Source organism: Pavona decussata, unplaced genomic scaffold, assembly GCF_977016875.1.
Source record: "Pavona decussata unplaced genomic scaffold, jaPavDecu1.1 SCAFFOLD_303, whole genome shotgun sequence".
Classification (NCBI taxonomy): domain Eukaryota; kingdom Metazoa; phylum Cnidaria; class Anthozoa; order Scleractinia; family Agariciidae; genus Pavona; species Pavona decussata.
Window position 1 is genome coordinate 289,385 of NW_028145699.1, and position 25,397 is coordinate 314,781.

The 25,397-nt window shown below is 38.9% G+C and overlaps 3 protein-coding genes across 6 annotated transcripts; all 3 read left to right on the top strand.

Moving 5' to 3' along the window:
• Nucleotides 1-444: 444 nt before the first annotated feature.
• LOC146454274 (lactadherin-like) lies at nt 445-15,002 on the top strand. 2 transcript variants are annotated; one of them, XM_085095639.1, is made up of 4 exons: nt 445-486; nt 12,102-12,476; nt 12,835-13,160; nt 13,908-15,002. In XM_085095639.1, the coding sequence occupies exons 2-4, from the start codon at nt 12,107-12,109 to the stop codon at nt 14,061-14,063; spliced, it is 852 nt and encodes a 283-aa protein (XP_084951765.1). In that variant the 5' UTR covers nt 445-486; nt 12,102-12,106; the 3' UTR covers nt 14,064-15,002. The 2 variants fall into 2 exon arrangements, with proteins under 2 accessions (XP_084951765.1, XP_084951763.1); XM_085095637.1 differs by lacking the exon at nt 445-486 and adding an exon at nt 8,939-9,261.
• LOC146454275 (uncharacterized) lies at nt 3,286-7,365 on the top strand. Its single transcript, XM_085095659.1, has 2 exons — nt 3,286-3,702; nt 5,249-7,365. Exons 1-2 carry the CDS (start codon nt 3,330-3,332, stop codon nt 5,536-5,538), a joined length of 663 nt encoding a protein of 220 aa, XP_084951785.1. The 5' UTR covers nt 3,286-3,329; the 3' UTR covers nt 5,539-7,365.
• Nucleotides 15,003-19,064: 4,062 nt separating the features above from the next.
• Nucleotides 19,065-25,344, top strand: LOC146454276 (lactadherin-like). 3 transcript variants are annotated; one of them, XR_014859293.1, is made up of 5 exons: nt 19,065-19,116; nt 20,970-21,345; nt 21,721-22,049; nt 22,931-23,883; nt 23,916-25,344. XR_014859293.1 is itself a non-coding variant. In XM_085095655.1 (4 exons), the coding sequence occupies exons 2-4, from the start codon at nt 21,093-21,095 to the stop codon at nt 23,078-23,080; spliced, it is 732 nt and encodes a 243-aa protein (XP_084951781.1). In that variant the 5' UTR covers nt 19,065-19,116; nt 20,970-21,092; the 3' UTR covers nt 23,081-25,344. The 3 variants fall into 3 exon arrangements, 2 of the variants coding, with proteins under 2 accessions (XP_084951781.1, XP_084951783.1); XM_085095655.1 differs by having other exon boundaries at nt 22,931-25,344; XM_085095657.1 differs by having other exon boundaries at nt 21,799-22,049; nt 22,931-25,344.
• Nucleotides 25,345-25,397: the final 53 nt, after the last annotated feature.

Here is a 25,397-nt window from a genome sequence, read left to right on the forward strand (position 1 = left end):
AGTTGAAGCAGTGCAAATTAATTCTGTGTATATGTTTGCATTTTTGAAAGAATTGATGAAACAAATGCAGTGCAATAAATTTTAGGAACAAACATTATAAAACACAAAACACCTGCTGCAACGTTCTCAAAAATTAAAAGGGAGGTCATTCGAGATTACCTTTTCCTGTTAATAAGGCTAGAGATGTTATCTGATGTGAGCGAATGACTTAATTCGTCAAATATTCGCTGCGTAGTAGCTTTTGCAACCCCCCCGCAGATTCGGCCATATTTTGAGGTAACTTTCAAAAGGGCCTGATTAAAAAAAGCCAAAAGGGTTGCTTCTTCTTATTAATAATTGATCAAAAATAAATTTTAATTTTATGTTGTCACTCAAATCACGGACAGTTTAAACAGAATAACTTGCTGATATTAACTATTATTACGATCTATCGGAGGATAAGCATCGAAACTGCAACAGAACAACGTTTTGTCTTCAACCTTCACGGTAAGAGCTCGTTTTCTCTTTAGAAAAAAGAAACAATTCGAATAAGCACGGCTGTCGTAAGTAGAGCCTTTTCAAATCCTAGTTCAGTGAACCTCTAGGCACTAGATCTGTTAACTTCGGGAAACGACAACATAAAGACTTTCTCTTTGGAGAATTTGCTCAAGAGCGCTTATTTTATTTTTGCGAAGGCATATTCTGAGGCTTTGAGGTCTGTGATATTTCCATCTGAGGCTTTGAGGTCTGTGATATTTCCAAAGACGTTAAACATATTAGAGAGATTTCTAAATGGTATGGCGCTCTAGTCGCTCCACGCAAAGCGAGGTTAATCTGCCGTTTATCTGCAGCCATGTATTACGTAAACTGAAACTTTCTTGAAACCGGAAAAGAAAGCTGAACTAAGAAACGTGGGAAACGTTTAGACGGAAATCATTAAATGATAACGTAGTTATTTCTGCTATTTTCCTTGCTTTAAACATTTTGTTTATCACACTGTATAAATAAACGCACCATTGGTAGCAAACTTTCATTTAAAACAGAGAATCGTGCGATTTGGAGAACAGCCAGAAATAGGAATTGAAATAATCCATGCCATGGAAGATACAACAACAAAAGCAGGCATCCAATACTGTACAAGAGGTGCTGTTCTTAAAGGGGAAGTATCAAGCAAATTTGCTGTCATTTCAAAACCCCAAAATTTTTGTCTGTCAGGTAGAAACAAAAAAATAATTATCTTGTTTGTTATAAATTATCCCTCCAGTGCAATAAAACTATCGATGAGTGCTTCTGGCCAGAGACAGAGTAGGTCGGTATGGATTGAAACTTGAAAAATGTTAGTCTAATGTTTCTCAAGTGCTCGCATTTTTGTTTCCAAAATGCGCTAGAACACATCATGAGTTGTTCCTTTCAAGAATTGGGTTGCTTTCTTTCCTCTCGCTCGTCATTCTAGAATTATTTGGCAGCTGATTGAAGGTCTTATTTCACCATTTTTAACAACCCATGATACTTCCCCTTTAATCATGAAATGATCAGGGGCACCCAATGGATCGTTTCGGTAAATTATCTGTTCGGAAGGCCCTTAATCCCCTATAATTTTCTAAAAATAATTTTCGCCTTGAACTTTCATGATATGGGAAATTTAAGGCCTGGCGTTTTCGGATTGATAAAAATGTCGTTTCGGGTACCGAAAAAAGGTCAGCTAAGATTTTCGGAAAGGAAATAAGACGTAAGTTTTTTGGGAAATGGACAAATGCCCTAGTAATTTCGAAAAGACTCAAGTTCCCCTAGAATGACCGAACAGATAAAAATATTATAGCGCAGCTTTAAATGAATCTACAGAGCTTTAAAGGCACTTTAGATAGCTTAAAATAGCGTTTCAAAGGATCTGAAAGAACTCCCATTGGGTGCCCCTGAATGATAGCGTGGTTATTTCCGTAAACATTATGCTCATCACGCTATATAAATAAAACGCTACCTTGGTAGCAAACTTTCATTCAAAACAGAGAATCGTGCGATTTGGAAAACAGCCAGAACTAGAAATTGAAATAATCGAGGATAAAACAACAAAAGCAGGCATCCAATACTGTACAAGAGGTGCTGTTCTTAGGCTTTTTTAAAATAGTAACTAACTTTTAGCAAACGCTTAGTTTGGGAATTTTACCCACAATTTTAAGAACATATACAGGACGAAACAAAGGATCTACGATCCTCGCCAATTCCTGTTGGGAAGGTTAGAAAATAAGCCCGGTATAGCAATTTTTATTGCATACTTTTGTTTGCGCCTTTGAATTTCGTTTCCCTCACTCCTCTTTTTATTGCTAAGTTCCCCACGAAGAATAACGCGTAAAGATTTACAGTTAAAACTCAACATTGATAGAGCGGGAGGGAAGGAAAGTGAAGGCAAGGCAAAACTTAGCAATCTTCTCAACAGTATTGCCGATGATTGTTTAAAAATAGAACAAGCGCTTTTTGTGCCTATAATATCTAAAGCTTTTAACATAAAGTAATGAGGTTATGTTTGACAAATCTCTGAAATCTGCAAGTAGTGTCCCATGATCTATTGCCCATATCTTGGACTAATAAACATTTCTATACGAAGTGCATGAAACATGCAATTGTCGGTTGATCATGATGGTACGATAACTATGAGCGTGACAAGCCAGAGAAACAGTATAAATGCGCGCGTATTTCTAAACACTCTGAAATAATTTCTAGTCAACCTTTGCTAACAAATGTTCAAAACTCGCTATTTGAGCTGTGTTCAATAAAAGGAACGGTAACCAACTACAAATTAAATGATTCCGCTTTTCCTTGGCGCTACCTGTCAATCGAAATTATTTTTTAGAGCTATAAACCAACGACAGTATCATTGCCCTATAGAAAAATGCAGAAAATGCATCCAAGGTAGGACTCTTTTTCTACTTTTTCCAGGCAAATGTGTTGGATTGTTAATGAACTCTTCATACATGTCAGTAGCTTGTCACATCAAAGTGTCGTTACCGACATTCTTCACAACACTCCACAAACGCTATTTAGTCAGTATCTCATTAGTCCTTTCACAATTGTATATAAGCACATGCTAATTTTACTTCTTATCTTGAACTTGAAAATGACCGTCGGACGGTCGAAACGTCGTTCTTTTTTAACGTTAAATTTTTTAGTTAATATAAATAGTTAAGAAAAACTGACTTGTGCTGTCTCACATATATAAAGAAAATAAAAGGACGAGAACGTGATTGGTGTGCTGAGGAGCGCAGTGGTATGGGACGGGGCTGTAGAAGGAATTGCGATGCCCAGGTTACACCTGCCTAAATTTACATGGAAGTGTTGTTTCGACCCTTCTAGGAATGAAGTACGCCACTGTGCTTCTGTTGATTTGTTGGTTTCCCAGCTCAGGCGTGGCGGAACTCTGCAAGGTAGCATCTTACTCAGTGCAAGGACAGGTGCTAAAAAACCACACCATCACCTCCGGCCCCGCCGAGCGAATAGAAGAGTGTATCATGCAGTGCATGGATCACCCTGGTTGCCATAGCAGCAACTTTTATCGAAAGGACAGAGTCTGTGAGCTGAATGACAAGACGCATGCGTCTCACCCTGAAGATATGAGAGAAGAGCTTTTGACGAACTACTTGGAGAATACTTTCAGACCATTCACCTGCAGCAAAGACTCCGACTGTGGCAGTAATTTGCTTTGCCTGCCATCGTTGATGAGGTGCGGAGGTAAGTGTGATAGCTGAATACACGCGGAGCGTAGGTAAATTCATGTCCTGCAAATTATCAATTATTCCAAGGAGTCGTGACGAATCAGTGGGATTTTGAGCAAAAAGATTAAGAAAGAAATCCATCGACTAGCTTTAAATAGTGTTACAGTCCACAACGAAGAGGGCACCATGAATGGCGGCTGCTAATAGTATGTCTTTCCAGTATGAATAGCACTACAAACCATTTTATCTAGTAACTTATTAGTGGTAATTTTGTCAGAGTTGATGCAGCCAAACTTTATTGGTAATTCCTTTTATCACTTATTCCGTGAGGCTGTTGTGCATACTCTAGACTTCGGTGCGTTCACATCAGTGCCCAGCAAGGATCGTACTCGGGCACCGTGCCCGGGCACTAAGTGTGAACGCAGCCTTAATGATGAATTATTGATTACACTCTATAAGAACCTGTCAACTTAACTGAATTCTCTTACCGATTTTTCCTGACAGATTGCTATGAATTTCGACATTTAAAAGTGTACTTGATTACGTGACAGCCTGACAATGTGTATCCTTAAAATCCTTCTTCAATTACGAAAAATTATAGCACAAGCACGAGTTGGCGGTAATCATCTCATATATCCAACAAACGAGCACGGAATAACTGTTTATTAAAACATCAACAAATGTCAATTATAGATCTTATTTTTATTTGTTTATTTATTTACACCACTACCTCATACGTAAGATTACAGTAGTTACAATGTGAGTTGAACAAGAACAGTTTCATAAAATAACTAATATAGAACATTCCAAAAAACAGTGAGCGGTGAGGAGACCTCAGAAAGCCAAAGGCTTGTACAAGGAGGCCCCCCCCATGATTTGCTAATTGAGTAAAATAATTTAGGACTAGGGGGAAGAAGGATAAAACCTTCGATCTTGGTGATTCCATTCTGGACTGCAAGTGATACCAGAACAACGATTTAGTGCCGCTCTACTGACTTGAAAAATGCAATTCTGTTGTTTTGAAACAAAGCCACGGCAACGAAAATTCATACTAAGTGAATCAGCCATATTTTCACATAGGATCACTGTAATGACCTGTTACATCAAAGGAACAAAGCAACTTAACGTGTAAAAGCAAGATATAACATATTATGTGAAAATATGGTTTACTGGCGAGGATTCGAACCCCGGTATCCTGCGTTCAAGGCATTTTAAAATTGGAATATTAATTGGAATATTCAGGTCACAGGAACCCGGGATTCCAATTCTCCGGTGAACCGTATTTTCACAAAGTCCGATGTATTGATTTGTTTGGCTTAGTAGCCATGAGGTATTTATCAAATATCCCATTGCCGCTTAGCCAATCGAACCTCTGTAATTGTCCTATCCATTGAGGTGGTTTTTAATAAGATTCGATATTGATCCCAAGATTCAAGATTTCTTAACAGACTGCAAAGCTGTTATCCCTCAATCATTTCAGGAAAACCAAATTTGACAAAACTCAAGAATCTGGAAGATACCGTAATACCCTTGTTCATTGTACTGTATTGATTGTCCTTTAGGCTATCAGTCTGTTGGATGCTACAAAGACACCTCGAGTCGAGCAATCCCAAGCTTGGAAGGATCTGATCCTATTTTAGATGGATCTTATTCCAGACGAAAGAACCCCATCGCAAAGTGCGCCGTGGCTGCAATGAGAAAGGGTTACAGCATGTTTGCAGTTCAGAATGGTGGTTGGTGTGCGGCCAGCGCAACAGCACCACAGACGTTTGACAAGTACGGTAAATCTCACGCTTGTAGCGCTGACGGTGAAGGCGGACCATGGGCCAATCAAGTCTATTCTTTTCTTTAAAATAATTATTATAATAATTTCATCGGGCATTGCGGCGTATTTTGCGGCTAAAATGGAGAATTCAGCGGGCTAAAATATATTTTAGCCCGCTGCTCTGAGCCAATGAGAAACAAGAAAATAACGTAGCCAGCCAATCAGAACTGGAAACCATTCAACTGTTCGCGCCGTTTTCTTGCTTGTTTGACCGGCAGCGCTGCCATCTGCAAAAAATTGTTTTGAGCTGCTACAAAATGGCAGAAAAACCTAACGAGGAAGCAAATTCCTAGTCCTATCAGCTAGCTATAGAAGAGGACTTACAGAAACTCGTGGGCGATGGTTGAAATAATGCTTGTAGTAGCTCCATGACTGGCGGCGAGGTGAATTTAAACAGTTTGTCTTCGTCGAGCGAAACCCACTCAGTTTAGCACTTGCACAATTAATTTTAACACTTGTAAGTGACCATGTCTTCGCTGTTCACAAAATTCTGTTATCTTCCCTTTTAAAGCTTAGAAGCAAATATTATTTCGACAAATTTTGCCGTGTTCTGTCGAAGTTTAAAGCTTATGCGACAATGAATACTTTTGTACAATGAAATAACCGTAAAATAAACGCCGACGCGACGCTGGCAGCGTTCAAGATATTTCTTACTGTACTGTCTTTGATTCCTTTGGTGAATGCTCTCTGAAATTATTATAATAGTAATAGAGCGTAAATATGTTTTTGGCCCTTCACATAACTCATTTTAGCCCTCGTCTGCGGCTCGGGCTAAAATGAGCCTGGGTCAGGCCATTGTTATAATAACTATAACACAGTCTAACGTTAGAGTGCATTATCAATGTCGACGTATGTGAATTCACAGCATACGAGGCAAGCAGTCGATTTCGTGTAATAATATTTAAATAGTTGATGGCCTTTTTGTTTTTAATTCTTCTCTTTGATTAAATAATTTAATACCGACAATAATTTTCAACGTACAAGAGACAGAAACTACATAAATACATATACATGCTAAGAGAATCGAAACTATTATTCACAATAAAGCAAACATAAAAGTATGAATTAAATGACAAAAGAGGAGGGAATTAACACATCAATGTTGGTCTAACTCTATTCGTTAAAGTTACAGTTGAGTAACATTTCAGTCCTGGGCCCAGTTGTTCAAAGCCCGATTAACCTAACCCTGGGTTAACGTGAACAATTGATTCTAGTTTAATTACTAATTATTATTTTATTATAATTTTTTTTTAAGTAAAAAATATTATTTACCATCGGCAGTGTTTATAGCACAAGTGCTAGTGGGGCCGAGCATTAAACTTCATAAAAAAATAATACAAATTGAAAATAACATGGTTAAAAATCCCCACTGGCAGGAGGCCGATCAGCTGGCTTTTTTACAAGCGCGTCCGAGGAGTTGAACTTGGGGCTACCGAGAAACAACTCCAGCTAGCGGTCAGAGCGGGACTTGAACCCGGGACCACCGGATTTGAAGTCCGGCGCCCTACCCACTCGACCATGCTGCCTCCACTAATGAATCAAGTTTTGCCAAAGATTTTTCTCCCTTAGTATTGATGTCGACTTTTCTTTACCATTAGCTTTTAAGGACCTTCTTAGTGAGCGTGCTGTAAACCTCGGTTAACTTTTAATCGTGTATTAGCGTTAATCGGCTTTCGAACAACCGGGCCCTGGTTTATGATCGTCTGCGTCGTTTTGCATAAATGAGGTTACGTGATATCTGAATATTTAAAACCTGTTCAGACGAGGTGCCCGGGCAATAAAAAAGACCAATGTGGACCTATAGATGAGTGTGAATGGGTGGGTAGATATATGTCCATGGAACAATGGATGAATTCAAGTACATACATCAAAGGTGCGCACGGTATACTGATTCTGCGCAACAAGCCACGTAGGGTCGCACTTCTGAAGACAAATAACAATAGTTTTGAGAAAACCAATCAGAAGTGTGTGACGTCACAACATAGTAACCAATAGGAAAGAAGCAATCCAAAATGGATTAAATTAAACAAAACAAAAACAAACAAACCAACAAACAACAAAAAAATAATCATAGTAAATACAGACCCAGCAATAATAATGTTAAAAATAAAATTCACGTTCGGTAAACTATTCAACATGTAAGTTGAAACACAAGCAAGATTCGCCAGTGTTTTTATAACATTTTTGAAGTAATTTGAAGCGACAAGTATGTAATTTGGCACTGCTATAAAAATCGACCAAAACTGAACAATCTTTAGTTCAGTCTTCTCAAGAAGGATATTCCCAACCGCTTTGCGCCTGGTTCCTTTTACAAGTTCAAAGGCTTTTGCTGATGATTCCTTTAACGGAATTCAATCTTACTGCAATTGAAAATAATGAGAAATGTGCTCCGAGAGCTCGGCAAAGGGCATTAAATTCTCTTTCCAAAACGGATGTTTTCTCTTAGGGCACTTTCTATTTAATTAGGGAGCTTAAGCAACGACAACGGCGACGGCAACGACAACGCCGCAAAACATCAGATTTAATGAGTAAAAACAATCGCTCTGCACGTGCGTTTTACCTTAATTTTGGTACATTCCTTTTCCATCCTCTGCAAAACAACAACGTGAAATGACCACATTTACGGTTCTGCACGACGGCGATTTTTTCATTTTCTTTCTTAACTTGTGCGCCACTCCTGACAATTTGGTTCCTGGACAGTTCTTCATTTTTGTAAAAGTTGAGCGTTGGTTGGTCCGTGAATGAGGTTACAAATTTAATTTAAAGGGCTGATTCTTCGAATTCTTCAAAATGACACATTGTAAGAGTAGTGTGTGTGCGCCAGTTTGACTAATTAAGAAAAAGAAAAGTGGCATATAAACTGCTGTTCAAATTGGTGCATTCCGTTTACAGAATGATTGAACTGGCCAACCAGTTCTGACAAAAGGAGAGCGCGCTTAGGCGAGTTAGAGAACGTAGTTTAGTGCCGGATTGACCGCGAGTTTGTAGCTAATAGCAACATAATACCATCACATCTTGGCAATAATCATCTGCATAAATCTTTTCACACCACAAAACAAATGGAAAATAAGACTGGGTCGTTAATTATCGTGAAAGACATTAAAAAGGATAATTGCTGACTGATTGACCTTAAAATGCCATTTATCAAAGGAAAAAAACGGGATAGCAAGAACTCAAGTTTCATATCTTGTCATTTACCGGTAAGTTTTTTTTATTTTTCTCTTTCCAGAGAAGAAGATCTCTAGTTGAAGCAGTGCAAATTAATTCTGTGTATATGTTTGTATTTTTGAAAGAATTGACGAAACAAATGCAGTGCAATAAATGTTAGGAACAACCATTTTAGAAAACACAACACACCTGCTGTCACGTTCTCAAAAATTAAAAGGGAGGTCAATCGAGATTACCTTTGCCTGTTAATAAGGCTAGAGATGTTTTCTGATGTGAGCGAATGACTTAATTCGTCAAATATTCGCTGCGTAGTAGCTTCAAAAGAAACACAATTACTTTTGCAATCCCCCGCAGATTCGGCCATATTTTGAGGTAACTTTCAAAAGGGCCTAATTAAAAAAAGCCAAAAGGGCTTCTTCTTATTAATAATTGATCAAAAATAAATTTTAATTTTATGTTGTCACTCAAATCACGGACAGTTTAAACAGAATAATTTGCTGATATTAACCATTATTACGATCTATCGGAGGATAAGCATCGAAACTGCAACAGAACAACGTTTTTATGTCTTCAACCTTCACGGTAAGAGCTCGTTTTCTCTTTAGGGACAAGAAACAATTCGAATAAGGACGGCTGTCGTAAGTAAAGGCTTTTCAATTCTAGTAAATTCTCTAGTTCATATAACTGGCTCTAGGCACTAGATCTGTTAACTTCGAGGAACGACAACACGAATTTTTCTCTTTGGAGAATTTGCTCAAGCTTTAAGAGCGCTTATTTTATTTTTGCGAAGGCATATTCTGAGGCTTTGAGATCTGTGATATTTCCAAAGACGTTAAACATAATAGAGAGATTTCTAAATGGTGTGGCGCTCTAGTCGCTCCACGCAAAGCGAGGTTAATCTGCAGTTTATCTGCAGCCATGTATTACGTAAACTGAAACTTTCTTGAAACCAGAAAAGAAAGCTGAACTAAGAAACGTGGGAAACGTTTAGACGGAAATCATTAAATGATAACGTGGCTATTTCTGCTATTTTCCTTGCCTTAAGCATTTTGTTTATCACGCTGTGTAAATAAACGCACCATTGGTAGCAAACTTTCATTTAAAACAGAGAATCGTGCGATTTGGAGAACAGCCAGAAATAGGAATTGAAATAATCCATGCCATGGAAGATACAACAACAAAGGCAGGCATCCAATACTGTACAAGAGGTGCTGTTCTTAAAGGGGAAGTATCAAGCAAATTTGCTGTCATTTCAAAACCCCAAAATTTTTGTCTGTCAGGTAGAAACAAAAAAATAATTATCTTGTTTGTTATAAATTATCCCTCCAGTGCAATAAAACTATCGATGAGTGCTTCTGGCCAGAGACAGAGTAGGTCGGTATGGATTGAAACTTGAAAAATGTTAGTCTAATGTTTCTCAAGTGCTCGCATTTTTGTTTCCAAAATGCGCTAGAACACATCACGAGTTGTTCCTTTCAAGAATTGAGTTGCTTTCTTTCCTCTCGCTCGTCATTCTAGAATTATTTGGCAGCTGATTGAAGGTCTTATTTCACCATTTTTAACAACCCATGATACTTCCCCTTTAATCATTAAATGATCAGGGGCACCCAACGGATCGTTTCGGTAAATTACCTGTTCGGAAGGCCCTTAATCCCCTACAATTTTCTAAAAATAATTTTCGCCTTGAACTTTCGTGATATGGGAAATTTAAGGCCTGGTGTTTTCGGATTGATAAAAATGTCGTTTCGGGTACCGAAAAAAGGTCAGCTAAGATTTTCGGAAAGGAAATAAGACGTAAGTTTTTTGGGAAATGGACAAATGCCCTAGTAATTTCGAAAAGACTCAAGTTCCCCTCGAATGACCGAACAGATAAAAATATTATAGCGCAGCTTTAAATGAATCTACAGAGCTTTAAAGGCACTTTAGATAGCTTAAAATAGCGTTTCAAAGGATCTGAAAGAACTCCCATTGGGTGCCCCTGAATGATAGCGTGGTTATTTCCGTAAACATTATGCTCATCACGCTGTATAAATAAAACGCTACCTTGGTAGCAAACTTTCATTCAAAACAGAGAATCGTGCGATTTGGAAAACAGCCAGAACTAGAAATTGAAATAATCGAAGATAAAACAACAAAAGCAAGCATCCAATACTGTACAAGAGGTGCTGTTCTTAGGCTTTTTTAAAATAGTAACTAACTTTTAGCAAACGCTTAGTTTGGGAATTTTACCCACAATTTTTAGAACATATACAGGACGAAACAAAGGATCTACGATCCTCGCCAATTCCTGTTGGGAAGGTTAGAAAATAAGCCCGGTATAGCAATTTTTTTTGCATACTTTTGTTTGCGCCTTTGAATTTCGTTTCCCTCACTCCTCTTTTTATTGCTAAGTTCCCCACGAAGAATAACGCGTAAAGATTTACAGTTAAAACTCAACATTGATAGAGCGGGAGGGAAGGAAAGTGAAGGCAAGGCAAAACTTAGCAATCTTCTCAACAGTATTGCCGATGATTGTTTAAAAATAGAACAAGCGCTTTTTGTGCCTATAATATCTAAAGCTTTCAACATAAAGTAATGAGGTTATGTTTGACAAATCTCTGAAATCTGCAAGTAGTGTCCCATGATCTATTGCCGATATCTTGGCTTAATAAACATTTCTATACGAAATGCATGAAATATGCAATTGTCGGTTGATCATGATGGTACGATAACTATGAGCGTGACAAGCCAGAGAAACAGTATAAATGCGCGCGTATTTCTAAACACTCTGAAATAATTTCTAGTCAACCTTTGCTAACAAATGTTCAAAACTCGCCATTTGAGCTGTGTTCAATAAAAGGAACGGTAACCTACTACAAATTAAATGATTCCGGTTTTCCTTGGCGCTACCTGTCAATCGAAATTATTTTTTAGAGCTATAAACCAACGACAGTAGCATTGCTCTATAGAAAAATGCAGAAAATGCATCCAAGGTAGGACTCTTTTTCTACTTTTTCCAGGCAAATGTGTTGGATTGTTAATGAACTCTTCATACATGTCAGTAGCTTGTCACATCAAAGTGTCGTTACCGACATTCTTCACAACACTCCACAAACGCTATTTAGTTTCAAGAACAGAAAACGGTAATTCATAAATTTCTATCATCACAACGCACTAAAATTCTGCCTGCCAGATCCCTAAAAGATTTTGATACTTGAGGTGGTTTCTAATTTCCCAATTATAGCATTTGGACATTTTTACTATCCTTTTCCTTTTTTTTTTTTTTTTTTTTTTTAAAGTGGAAATGTTATGCATATTATCCTCTGGGCATGCGCGGTTCTGCATTAATTCTGCTGTCGCCGGGGAGATAACACATTCCGTTATGGCGACTTATCGGTAAAACGACGAGAGCTTCCTGTATTGATGAGTTGTTTCCTTTCCAGCCGGGATGAAGTACGCCATTGTGCTTCTGCTGATATGCTGGCTTCCCATCTCAGCCGTTGCGGATCTCTGTAAGCCAGCATCTTACTCAGTGCAAGGACAGGTGCTAAAAAACCACACCATCACCTCCGGCCCCGCAGACCGAATAGAAGAGTGTATCATGCAGTGCATGGATCATCCTGGTTGCCATAGCAGCAACTTTTATCGAAAGGACAGAGTATGTGAGCTGAATGACAAGACGCATGCGTCTCACCCTGAAGATATGAGAGAAGAGCATTTGACGAACTACTTGGAGAATACTTTCCGACCATTCACCTGTAGCAAAGACTCCGACTGTGGCAGTAATTTGCTTTGTCTGCCATCTTTGAGGTGTGGAGGTAAGTGTAATCATTAAATACGCGCATTCCTGTGGAGCCCGCAGTATGGTTTAGTCAATGCCCTCAGTGCTATTTTACATGAATAAACGCCTATGTTCTGAGAACGATCTGGGTATGATAGCCAAGGTCTTGTCATCTTTATACAAACAATTGCAACTTGTTTCTTAAGATGTTTCTTTGAAGCTTGCATTGAGCAGTGAGATCAATCTCGTTTTTGTTTGCTACTTGTGAGTCTGTAGAAGAAATTCCAAGCGCGTGACACGAGAATGAAATCTCCTGTGCGGTAATGTAATGTAATGCTGTTTGTTTCTCGGTATTTTGCGCAATAAGCAGCGTCTATTTGCTATTTTTCCGATAGAATGCGTCATCCGCGCACTTGGAATGGAAAACCACGACATACCAAACTCAGCCGTAACAGCCTCTTCGTCTTGGGGACATAGCATGCATGAGCCTTGGCAAGCTCGGCTCAATAATGTTCGTAACAGCCGGAGCACGGGTTCCTGGTCAGCAGCATCGAATCAAGTAGGCGAATGGCTACAAATTGATCTTGGGAAGGAGAGGGTGGTCACAAAACTTGCTACACAGGGAAGGTTTCAGCACACCCAGTGGGTGAAGTCGTACAAAATTCTGTTCAGTTCAGACGGAACAACCTGGAAGGAATATAAGGAAAATGGTTTTGTGAAGGTAATTGTAGTGCAAGTATATAAACGTGTATATGTACAGGACCACAAACGCATTCACAAACTGTCGTAGAACAATCAAGTCAGATTCAAAGTAAACTCAATGGTTTTTCTTTGATTGACGTCCATCAGTCAAAACGCAGCCTTATCCCACTCTTTTGAAGGCGGTAGGTCGCGTTTTATTGGTAACCATCCTAAACGTGAACATCAAAATTATCGAAAATTGGTTTCAACTCTCAACTTGTTTGGTCCGAATTTCCAGCGGAAAGTTTTGTAGCATTCCCTGGTCTCTTGTGACTGGCGGAGCAAAAAAACTGCATAAGTTGTGTTTAGTGGAGAGTCCACTCTCAGTGGCCAATAAGAGTAACCTCAAACAGCACAACGAGCCAATCAGAACAGTCGATAAGCGCGGGAAATCGTTTTGCTGCGCGGGACATGCAGTTTGGCTTTGGTGTTTTGAAAGCGTCTCTTGTTTTTTCAGGCAATATTTAAAGGGCATAGAACATATAGCAATTGGCTTTCGTGTTTTGACAGCGTGTCATGTTTTTTCAGGCAATATTTAAAGAGCATAGTTCGTACGGCAAACACAAAGACTCAAAGTAAATGACAAAAGCACTAATGAATACCACTGAAAGGGGAGTTAAAATACAATATTTGAACTTACGACTTTAAGATTAATACCTTAAATCAAAGTTATATAATGGGTTGATACTGTTATTTCAAACCAAATGTGTAAATATCTTTTTTGTAGGTTTTTTCAGGAAATTCAGACTCTGGAACAATCGTGTCACACAACTTAACGTCGAGGTTTACGGCCAGATATGTTCGCTTTTCTATCGTATCATGGAACAACCACATATCTATGCGAGCTGAGCTCTACGGATGTTCACCAGTATCATATAACTAGTAATGATCAGAGATTGGGGAGCGCCTTCGATGTTACTAGTCTCTCCCTCTCCTTTGCCGAGTCGGTGATGATGTAATCCGCTGCAAGTTCCATTCATTCAATCAACATTGTTCCATATAATCTCGACCCCAACCTGAAGGCAGGCAAGGCCAGTGGACTTGATAACATTTCTCCACGCTTGCTGAAAGACCCTTCTGAAGCCATTGCCAAGCCTCTTACCCGCATAATTAACGCCTCGCTATCACAGGGAGCTGTGCCACGTGACTGGAAGCTCGCTAAAGCTAGCCCCTTTTCAAAAGAGCATGGCTAAAGACATGGACAACTATCGACCTATTTCCGTATTATCCACAGTGTCCAAGTTACTTGAGAAGGCAGTCCATCATCAACTACACCACTTCCTAAACGAACACGTGCTACTGAGTCCTTTCCAGTGTGGTTTCAGGAAAAAACACTCAAATGAGACTGCTGCTATAGCCTTCTCGGACTTTGTACGGAAGGGTATGGACCAGGGTCTACTTACAGGGGCTGTCTTTATTGATCTACGGAAAGCGTTTGACTCTGTCGATCATAAATTACTGGTTAACAAGCTAGAAACTTATGGGCTGTCAGAGAAGGAATTAAGCTGGTTTCGTAGTTATCTCACGGAGCGGAGACAAGTTGTTAGCGTTGGCAGAGAGTTGTCAGACCCCTTTTATATCACCTCCGGAGTCTCACAAGGATCCATACTTGGCCCATTATTGTTCGTGTTTTTTTTTTTTATCAACCATCTTCCTGCAGTTTTGGACAAGTGCAAGGTATTGATGTATGCCGATGACACTGTCATCTACTTCACTGCCAGGAATGCTGAAGGCATCGGCAACAAGCTGTCAAACGAACTGGCCAATGTAAACAATTGGTTACTTGACAACAGTCTTTTCCTACACCAAGGAAAAACTGAATACGTCCTTTTCTGAACGGATTTAAGACTGTCATCTGCCAATTTTTCTGTTTCCGTAAATAGATTTAACTTAAACCGTGTCGGTGAATATAAATACCTGGGTGTTGTAATGGACAAATGCCTGACATGGAAAAATCATGTCAAATACTTACTAAGTAAATCAGGCAAAATGATAGGCATGCTCGGCCTCACGAGAAAGAACCTAAGTATGCGAACTGCGGATCAAGTCTATCAGACTTTTAGTTAGCCTATCTATGATTATTGTGACACAGCATGGAATTGCTGTGGTTCTGCAAATTCAAGGAAATTGGAAAACTCCAGAGATGCAAGGCTAGAATTGTCATGAAATCAAATAGTAGCGATAAATCCCTGAGGTCTTAACTAAAAAAGTACTGAAGGACATTTTTCTGCAATTTTTTATTAATTATTTTAACCTTAATAAGGATTGCATCGATAGGACTACCAGACAAAGCAACCACATTAGACTACCGAGAGTTAAATTAGAGTCAACAAAAAAGGCATTTTTCTATCATGGCGGCATGGTTTTTAATCGAAATTTGTAGTTTTGTAGATTATGAATAGTTTTATATTTGAGAATGATGATTATTCTAGAAAGTGACGCAGGCATACTCGAACTAGTAATCGGAAGGTCTTAGGTTCGACTCCTGATAGGAGCACTCGGATTTCTTTTTTCCGAGTATGCCTGCGTCACTTTCTAGAATAATCATCATTCTCATTCATTCACCAGGCTGAAAAAATATACCATCACATTTCTTTCAGTTTTATATTTATATCATTTTGATGTGTGTGTGATCTTTTATGTATTTCTAGAATATCTAGCATTGTAATTAGGGCTTCCGCTGATAACAGTAATTTTGTTTTTATAGTTACTGAAGGAGTTACCCTGTTTTAAATAAAAGTATCATTTTCTTCTTCTTCTTCTTCTTCTTCTTCTTCTTCTTCTTCTTCTTCTTCTTCTTCTTCTTCTTCTTCTTCTTCTTCTTCCCCTTTAGGGGTGCGTTCTTTCTACGTCGAACGCAACGAAAATGATGATTTATTAGTAACATTGTGCATGCTCATTAAAATGATAACATTAATAGTAAGTGAGATCCGTTAAAAGAATTTACACAGCAATGCAAAATATAGAACATCAGTTTTACTGAAGTTGAAGGCAAAAAGCCGCATGCAAAGCGAAACATTTACACAAGGTGCGTACATAAAACGAAGAACAAATACGAGTGTTGTAAGTAGTTCGCTGATTCTCTTTAAAAATAAAATAAAACAAGAACAAATACGAGAAAACCCACTTTCTTGCCTTCGAAGAACTTCAAGCAAATTCACGTAAATGTTAACACATGTCGGAGAGAATGATCTCATGATTCATTTATTTTAACTAGTACTCAAACATGTTGCGGTGAGTAATGAGACAAAATAAGAGGGCCTTGTATTAGAATGAATACTGATGAAATTCGTTTGACATAAGACGCTAGAGAATTTCGATCAGGCTGCATGCATGCGGCTCTAATCTTCAGAAGCAAATAGTGAGAAATGTTTGGATTAAGGTTCTACAATATTCCTGTCTGTCATAATTGTAATAATTAAGTTTAGAAGATAAACAAAATGAATGAAAGAAGTAAGGCTGCCACCTCAGGATTATCTTCGCAATAGCACTACTGTAACACTACCGAAGTCCTCTGTAGGTTAACATTTTCCTATCTAATGAGTATGTGAATGGCGGGGGGGGGGGGGGGGGGGGGACATGGGGAACATGTCCATGGATCAATGGATGAGTTCAAGTACATGCATCAAAGTGCGCACGATATACTAGTCTTATACTGATTCCGCCCAACAAGCAACGTAAGTGTGGCACTTCTATAGGCAAAAACAATAGCTTTAAGAAAACCAATCAGAAGTATGTGGCGTCACAACATAATAACCAATTGAAGAGAAGCAATCCAAAATGGATTAAATTGACAAGAAAAAATCAAAGTAAATACAGACCCAGCAACAATAATGTTATAAATAAAATTCGCGTTCGCTAAACTACGCAACAGGTAAGTTTCAAACATGATTCGCCTGTGTTTTCTATGACTGACATATTTAGCAATTCATCGACAAAAACTGAACAATCTTTAGTTCAGTCTTGTCAAGAAAGATATTCCCAACCACTTTGCGCCTGAATCCCTCACAAGTTCAAAGGCTTATGCTGATGATTTCTTTAACGGTATGCAATCTTACTGCAATATGGGAAATGATGATTTCTCATTGTATGAGACATTAAAAAGTATAATTGCTGATATTGACCCTAAATGCCACACATAAAAGGAAAAAACGGGAAAGCAAGAAGTCAACGTTTCATATCTTGTCATTTACCGATAGGATTTAGTTTTCCCTTTCCAGAAAAGACAATCTCTTGTTCAAGCAATGCAAATGTTTGTATTTTTGAAAGAATTGACGAGGCAAATGCAGTGCAATGTTTAGGGACAAACTTTTGAAAACACAATACACCTACCGCCACGTTCTCAAAAATTAAAAGGGATATCAATCGAGATTGCCTTCCTCTGGGAATAAGCCTAGAGCTATTTTGTAATGTGAACGAATGATTTTATCGAATATTCGCAGTGTAGTCGCTTCAAAAGAAACAATTATCTTTGCCAACGTGAAATATCCATCCTTCTGGAGATTCAGCCATATTTTTAAAAAAATTTAGAACAACCTGGCTGCAAAGAGCCAAAACGGTTGCTTCTTCCAATTAATAATTGATCAAAAATAAATTTTAGACGGATTAAACGGAATAACATGCTGACATTAAATATCCTTACGACCTGTCGGAGGCCAATAAAGATCGAAACTGCGACATAACAACGAGATTATGTCTTCAACCCCCAAATAAGAGCTCATCTTCTTTTAGGGGAAAAGAAACAATTTGAATAGGCACGGCGGGTATAAGTAAAGGCTTTTCAATTGTATTTAACTCTCTCGTTCATTGAAACTCTAGGGACTTTATCTGTTAACTTCGAGAAATGACAACATGAAGACTATATCTTAGGAGAATTTGTTCAAGAGCGTTTATTTTATTTTGTGAAGGCATATACCAAGGCCTTACTTGAGGTTTGTGATATTTCCAAAGATGGTGAACAGAGAGATTTATATTTGGCATGGCGCTCTAGTCGCTCTGCGCAAAGCAAGGTTAATCTGCCGTTTATCTACAGCCATTTATCACTTAAACTGAAACTTTCTCATTGAAACCGAAAAAGACAGCTGAAAAAAGTGGAAAATTTAGACGGAAGAATCATTAAATGGTAACGTTGTTGTTTCTGCTATTTTAATTGCCGTAAACGTGATGTTTAGTCTTTCTAAAATCTCCGTTTAAATTAACGCACCCTTGGAAGCAAACTTTGGCAGCAACTTTGGCAGCAGACGCGCGATTTGGAAACAGCTAGAACGAGCAATTCAGATTTTCGAGGTTTTCCACACGTGCACTTAAAAACGTTTGTGGTCAGACTGCGGGGCACGATCTCAAATATAGTAAACGCCCGGCAGTCAGTAATTTTCCTCGAATTTCTACAGGAACGATTGAATCACTCTTGAGAGTATTCAGATTTTTGTTTGGATATAACAAACGATTCTAAAAATTATGTCGGTTTTGTAGTGGACGAATGTAAGATACAAAGGTGATGTTAAGACTCGAACTGTCACGCCACAATTACCACGACCACTATGGCCTCTCTCCGAATAGTACCCTTCCGAACAATAAAGTAAAAAAAAAAAAAAACAAAAGTAAAAAACATTTTCCCATCACCTGCCATCATAGGAACAGAAAATAGACGAATGTTGAGGATATCTCAAAAAATTCGTCTACTACACAACCAAAATAATTTGTAGAATCGCTTGGTATTTCTAAACAAACATTGAACAACCTTACTGCAAAGAGCCAAAAGGGTTGCTTCTTCTTATTAATAATTGATCAAAAGTAAATTTCCATTTGACGTTGTCACTCAAATTTTGGACAGATTAAACGGAATAACTTGCTGAAATTAACCATTCTTACGATCTATCGGAAGATAAGCATCAAAACTGCAACATAACAACGTTTTTATGTCTTCAACCTTCACGGTAAGAGCTGGTTTTTTCTTTAGAGGAAAGAAACAATTCTAATAAGCACGGCTGTCGTAAATAAAGGCTTTTCAATTCTTTTGAACTTTCTAGTTTATTTCCAAAGTCGGTAAAGATATTAGAGAGATTTGTAATTGGCATGGCGCTCTTGTTGCTCCACCCACAGCGTGATAAATTTGCCGTTTATCTACAACCATCTATTACTTAACTGCGACTTTCTTGAAACCAAAAAAGACAGCTGAAAACGTGGAAAAATAAGACGACGGGAAAATCATTAAATGATAACGTGGTTATTTCTGCTTTTTTGATTGCCGTAAAGTACAGAACGTGATGTTTATTCTTTCTAACATCTATGTTTTAATAACGCACCCTTTGGCAGCAAACTTTCATTCAAAACAGAGAATCGCACGATTTGGTGAACAGCTAGAAGGAGCTCGAGCAATTCAGGTCTTCAAGGTTTGTGACACTTTGTCGTGAAACAAACATCAAATACTCTCAAAAGTGTTTGATCATGACTTTTAGTGGCAATTCGATGAAAATTTCTGAGTGCCGGGCGTTTAGGGTATTTGAGACCGTGCCCGGCTGCCGGGTATATAGCCACAGCGCAATACTGTTCTTTAGGCCCGTTTAAACGATTTCAACATTCGGTTCAGCGTGCGTTCAACATTTGTTTGAACCAAATGTTTAGGGAATTTGAACAGGTTGTCCAGCATTGTTGAAAGCGTGTTGAATCAAATTTAAGTCGGTTTAAACTTTCATTCAACATCGATACAACATTTCCTTTGTTCTCAAAAATGTGAATGGTGTTGAAGCCGTTTGAACACTCCGTTCAACATTTGTCCAACATTTGCCCAACATCCGTTCAACTTTTGTTGAACGGATGTTGTTCAAGTGTCGAAATCGTTTAAAAGGACCTTTAGGCTTTCAATGTAAAGCAACAGGAATTTAAATTACGAACGTTGCATGCATTTCGAGTTTGGAATGAATCACTTTCCTTCCAATGGGTCCTGAAGGCGCCGGTTGGAAACTCTACCACTTAGCGGTGAAGAAGGCCTAGGGTCACTGTTAGGGACTTCAAAAACCACGACGGCAAAAACGTTGATTGAAAATACAAGTTCGCGTTACTGACTTGTCCTACTTTGCAATTATTCTAACTACAGTTCAACTTGTAGAATGTGGCCGTCAACTATCCAGTAACAAAACGTGTGAGAAAGGCGTTCAAGTTGAGACAGAATGGAAAATTTACTGTCATATATTCACGTTCTTCACAAAACCTTGAATTTGGTCCTTTCAAATTGTTGTTTGGCTGTGTACAGCGAAGAAATATACCAAATTTATAACGCAAAGTGCAGAGCCTTTGTTTTTCCCATTAAATCCTATCGTTTTGTGGCGTTCTCGTTGCCGTCGCCGTAATAGCTTCTTAAACTCGGGCCTTGTTAGTTAGCCTCCAACTTCGTCGTTTTTGAAAACGTAAGATCACACTACAAGCCTAAGTGGTCTATGCGGCCGGAGCTTAGCCCGGTTTCTGTAGCCTGAAGCAACTAGACTGATCGAGTATTGCTTTAGTTTTGTTTTCAGCAGAGTCTTGGATAAATATCCTTAAGGAGTAGCGTAACGCAAGGTTAAATTGTAAATGGCTGGAGCAAATTTTTCTTAATTGCTAACGGAGAGAAAATAGTAAAGATGGAGGGAAAGGAGAACAAAAAATAAGAAGAAAAAACGGGCAAAGAAAAATAAAAGGTTTTTTCCTTTGTTTTCAAAAGTGGAAATGTTATGCATATTTTTATTCCGGGCAGTTCCGTATTAATCCCGCATTCGCCAAGAAGTTAACGCATTCCTTGCTTCCCTTCCAGCCGGAATGAAGTACGCCATTGTGCATCTGCTGATATGCTGGTTTTCCCAGCTCAGTCGTGGGCAGTCTCTGTAAGCCAGCATCTTACTCAGTGCAAGATCAGGTGCTTAAAAATCACACCATCATGGCTGGCCCCGCAGAGCGAATAGTAGAGTGTGTTATGCAGTGCATAGATCATCCTGGTTGCCATAGCAGCAACTTTTATCACAAGGACAGAGTGTGTGAGCTGAATGACAAGACGCATGCGTCTCACCCTGAAGATATGAGAGAAGAGCATTTCACTAACTATATGGTGAACACTTTCAGACCATTCACCTGCAGCAAAGACTCCGACTGTGGCAGTAATTTGCTTTGCCTGCCATCGTTGAGGTGTGGAGGTAGGTGTAATCACTATATACCCGCATTCCTGGGGAGCTGAGCCCACAGTTTGCTTTAGTCAGCGCCCTCAGTACTGCTTTACATGAAGAAACGCGTATGTTCTCAGAACGAGATGGCTATGATTGCCAAGGTGTTCGAATTTTTATACTGAAACAATTGCAGTTAGCTTTTTAATATGTGTTTGAAGCATGCATTGCTAGTAAAATTGTTTAGTTGATTAACTTGAAGGATTTTCTCCTGACATCAATCTTGTTTTTGTTTGTTTCTTGTGAATCTGTAGAAGAAACTCCGAGCGCGTAATATGAGAATATTGTGCTGTTTACATCTCGGAATTTTGCACAACAAGCAGCGTTTATTTGTTATTTTTCCGATAGAATGCGTCATCCGCGCACTTGGAATGGAAAACAATGACATACCAGACTCAGCTGTAACGGCTTCTTCGTCTTATTCAGATAGCCAGCATGAGCCGTGGCGAGGTCGTCTCAATAATGTACCTGATGGCGATGGCGGTTGGGGTTGCTGGTTGGCGGGAACCTGGACTCTAGGAGAATGGCTGCAAATTGATCTTGGGAAGGAGAAGTTGCTGACAAAACTCGCCACACAGGGGAGGCCTTCCTTTGACCAGTGGGTGCTTTCATACAAAATCCTATTCAGTTCAGACGGAATAAGCTGGAAGGAATACAAGGAAAATGGTGCTGTGAAGGTAATTGTAGTGCAAGTATAAAAACGTTTGTACTATATGAACAGGACCACACACACATTTAAAATAATTGAAAGGGATTAAATTTCACCGAAGTCAAAGAAAACCAAACTTTATCTAACTTTTTTCAAGGCTATGGCTCGCGTGTAGTTGGTAACCATTGTAAACGTGAAAATCAAAACTAATGGAAATCGCTTCAAACTATCAACTTGTTTAGTCCGAATTTCCAACGGACAGCTTTTGCAACATCGTTAGCGGCTGAGAAAAACCTCTGTGTAGTTGCTTTTGGTGGAGAGTTGTTTAAACTTTCAACGACACTCAGTGGCTGATGACAATGACCTCACAACGAACCAACCTGAGAACAACCGAGAAACGCCCAGGAAATCGTTTTAGCACGCGAGACAGGTGCTATGGCTTTGGTGTTTTGCAAGTGTCTCAAGGTTTTTTAGGCAATAATAAGAGAGCGCAGTACAACAAACGAGACTCAAAGACCCAAAGTGAATAACACATTTAGTGGATTAAATAAGATACTACTGAATTCTTAGAACACAAATGCAATGAAAGACTAGGTTGAAAATGGAGTTAAAGTACAACATACGAACTTAGAACTTTAAGGTTGATGCAATCTAAGATAATGCGCCAATATTGTTCTTTCAAATTAAATTTATGTATCTCTTTTTGTATGGAGCCGACGTGTAAGTGGTTAGGGTCGCCGGACGTGTAATCTGGAGCCCGCAGGTTCACTGGTTCCGCTCCAAGGCCACGCTTTGTATATATCCAACTGATTTGTCTCCCACCCGTTAGGATTTTTAACATATGTTATTTCCAGTTTGCTTACTTATTTCACGGGTTTATAGTGTTCCCAATTTTTTTATTTTACTTAGGTCTTTTCCGGAAATTCAGACCGTGGAACAATCGTTTCACACATCTTAACGTCAAGGTTTATGGCCAGATATGTGCGCTTTTACGCGTTATCATGGTACATGCACATATCCATGCGAGTTGAGCTGTACGGATGTTCTCCAGGACCATAACTTAATGAAACAAACTGTCTTCAATCTCAAGTAATGAAAATGATGATTTGTTACTAACATTGTGCATGCGCATTGCAATAATAACATCATTGAATATGAGATCGGTAAAAACAAGTGCTAATGGGCTTGTCAAAGAAAACTTTTAAGTATAAATGCGGCTTTACATGTATATGTTGCTGATTGGTCATTTCCAGCAACCTCGTTTCCAGAAGAAATGGCGAGCATTAAATTGTCTTCTGGTTGTTCTTCAAAGCGAAATCAGCAAGATCTTCGCAAATTTCGCAATGATTTTTTAATAAAACAGTTATTCTCTACGCCGTCGCTACGCCCCTCGTTGGCTATCTATCATCTCATACCCAACGCGCGCGCGTGGAATAATTGTTAGTTATACCAACTGGTACGTATACAAATAAGTTAGGTGTCGGAGAATCCTGGACAAGAAGCCGAGGGCTTATGAGGTCCAGGCTTCCCCCAGCTTACAACATAGCTTCACAGTATAGTGCAGTGGAAACAGGCAAAGTTTACAGTAAAAGCTGAATACAACCAAATGTACTGCATAATAAATACAGCACATTAGTCACAAAATATTTTAAATTAAAAAAGGTACAAGCGTAAATTAATACGAAACTACTGGCGAATGACCTGTGGTGGTTATAAATGTGATTTCCAAGTCACCTTCTGTATAATTACAACAGAACTCAATTCTTCGATCATTTTTAGACTATTGTACAAAAATACTTGAAGTTGATTAAGGCAAAAACTAAGGCACAGAGATATCTAATTCAGTTGTTAGTGTTATTTCAGTTACCGTTATCTTTCGTAGATCTCGTTCAAGTTCATCACAGAGATACGTGATTACAACTAAAGCAAATTCACAATTCTGTGAGGTCTAAGGGCTGGCTTACACGCGCGATAAGCATAAACATAAGGTGATATAAACAGGCGCGGTGAATGAAACTTTTGGCGCCAAAAATTTTAAATCCAAGATGGCGGACGCCGACTAGGTATTCAGCGACGAGGCCAAGATGTTGTTACTTGTTCTTTTCTTGTGCTTATGCTTGCGTTATCCCGGTTTACACGGGCGACATCATAACTGCGCAAACATAAGCGTAAGCACAAGAAAAAGGAACGATTTCCTTTCTTGTGCTTGCGTTTATGCTTGCGCCTAATGCTTGCATCGCCCCGGTTTACATGTTGGTTTCTTATGCTTATGCTTGCGCTTATGGTTATTCTTACGTCGTACGTGTAAAGCAGCCTTAATTCTCGAGGACTTCAAATGTCCCGAAGTAAACTAATCCCCAACTCCCACTTATGGCGACGAGGGGTAAATGCTATTGTCTTATAATTAAACGATAAAATTAACCGATGTCTTATGGTACTACCTAATCTAGGTCTAATTTAAGCGTAATACAGGCCTGAACGGTTGCTAAATTCGGAGCTAGATTGGTTCAAAAAATAGATTTATTCTGCGTATAGACACGGAAAATATATAAACTCACTTTGCTTTTACGGAAGAGAGCGCTTGATAGTCTCCCGTACCCCGCAACACGACCGGTAGTCAAAATGGGTTTTCGTGCGTCTTCAAATGCCTCTATCCAAAAGTTGCACTTTATGTTCGGCTAAATGAAAGTAATACCGATTTTGCGCCTTGCTAAATATTTTCTTGCACCTCCAACGTAGACCTCATGTAATTTCTATTATTCGGCGCAACCAATCACAGAGTCGAGAGGTCAATGACGTATGAAAACTTAGTTTTCACTCGGTGTTAACCTCTAATTGGTCGATTTAAATTTGAGACGCACGGACCGTATGGTAGGAGTTAAGTGACTAGAGAACCTGTTGCTCTTGGATTCTGGGTGGAATTGGAATTTGGAAATCTTGGTGAATCACGAAATGACTGGCTGACTGACTGACTCACCGTACTAGCTACTGACTGGCTGGGTGTCTTACTAACTGACTGACTGATTGGCTAGCCGGCTAGCTGGCTGACTGACTGGCTGGCTGGCCGGCTTGCTGACTGAATAACTGACTCACTGATTGGCTGGATGACTGATAAATGGCTAAATAACTGATTGACTGGCTGGCTGGCTGGCTTACTGACTGACTGACTGACTGACTGAATGACTGACTGACTAATTAAATAGCGATAACACTTAAAAATAATGCATTTTAAATGTAATGTGTATTACTGATAGAAATCAGTATTAAAATTAGTTCTATAAAATACAAATGTTACACCAGTTGTTTTTGTTACTAATAGGACTGGGAAGATTAAAGGTGCTTTCGTTTGACGATATTCCGGAGTTGGAATACATAC

What these genes read in the sequence shown, in the direction of transcription:
- LOC146454276 (XM_085095655.1), top strand. Translation starts at nt 21,093, where the DNA reads ATGGCTGGCCCCGCAGAGCGAATAGTAGAGTGTGTTATGCAGTGCATA. An exon ending in GCCATCGTTGAGGTGTGGAG is followed by an intron (nt 21,346 to 21,720) that starts GTAGGTGTAATC and finishes TTTTTCCGATAG; the next exon opens with AATGCGTCATCCGCGCACTT. An exon ending in AGGAAAATGGTGCTGTGAAG is followed by an intron (nt 22,050 to 22,930) that starts GTAATTGTAGTG and finishes TATTTTACTTAG; the next exon opens with GTCTTTTCCGGAAATTCAGA.
- LOC146454275 (XM_085095659.1), top strand. Translation starts at nt 3,330, where the DNA reads ATGAAGTACGCCACTGTGCTTCTGTTGATTTGTTGGTTTCCCAGCTCA. An exon ending in ATCGTTGATGAGGTGCGGAG is followed by an intron (nt 3,703 to 5,248) that starts GTAAGTGTGATA and finishes ATTGTCCTTTAG; the next exon opens with GCTATCAGTCTGTTGGATGC.
- LOC146454274 (XM_085095639.1), top strand. Translation starts at nt 12,107, where the DNA reads ATGAAGTACGCCATTGTGCTTCTGCTGATATGCTGGCTTCCCATCTCA. An exon ending in GCCATCTTTGAGGTGTGGAG is followed by an intron (nt 12,477 to 12,834) that starts GTAAGTGTAATC and finishes TTTTTCCGATAG; the next exon opens with AATGCGTCATCCGCGCACTT. An exon ending in AGGAAAATGGTTTTGTGAAG is followed by an intron (nt 13,161 to 13,907) that starts GTAATTGTAGTG and finishes TCTTTTTTGTAG; the next exon opens with GTTTTTTCAGGAAATTCAGA.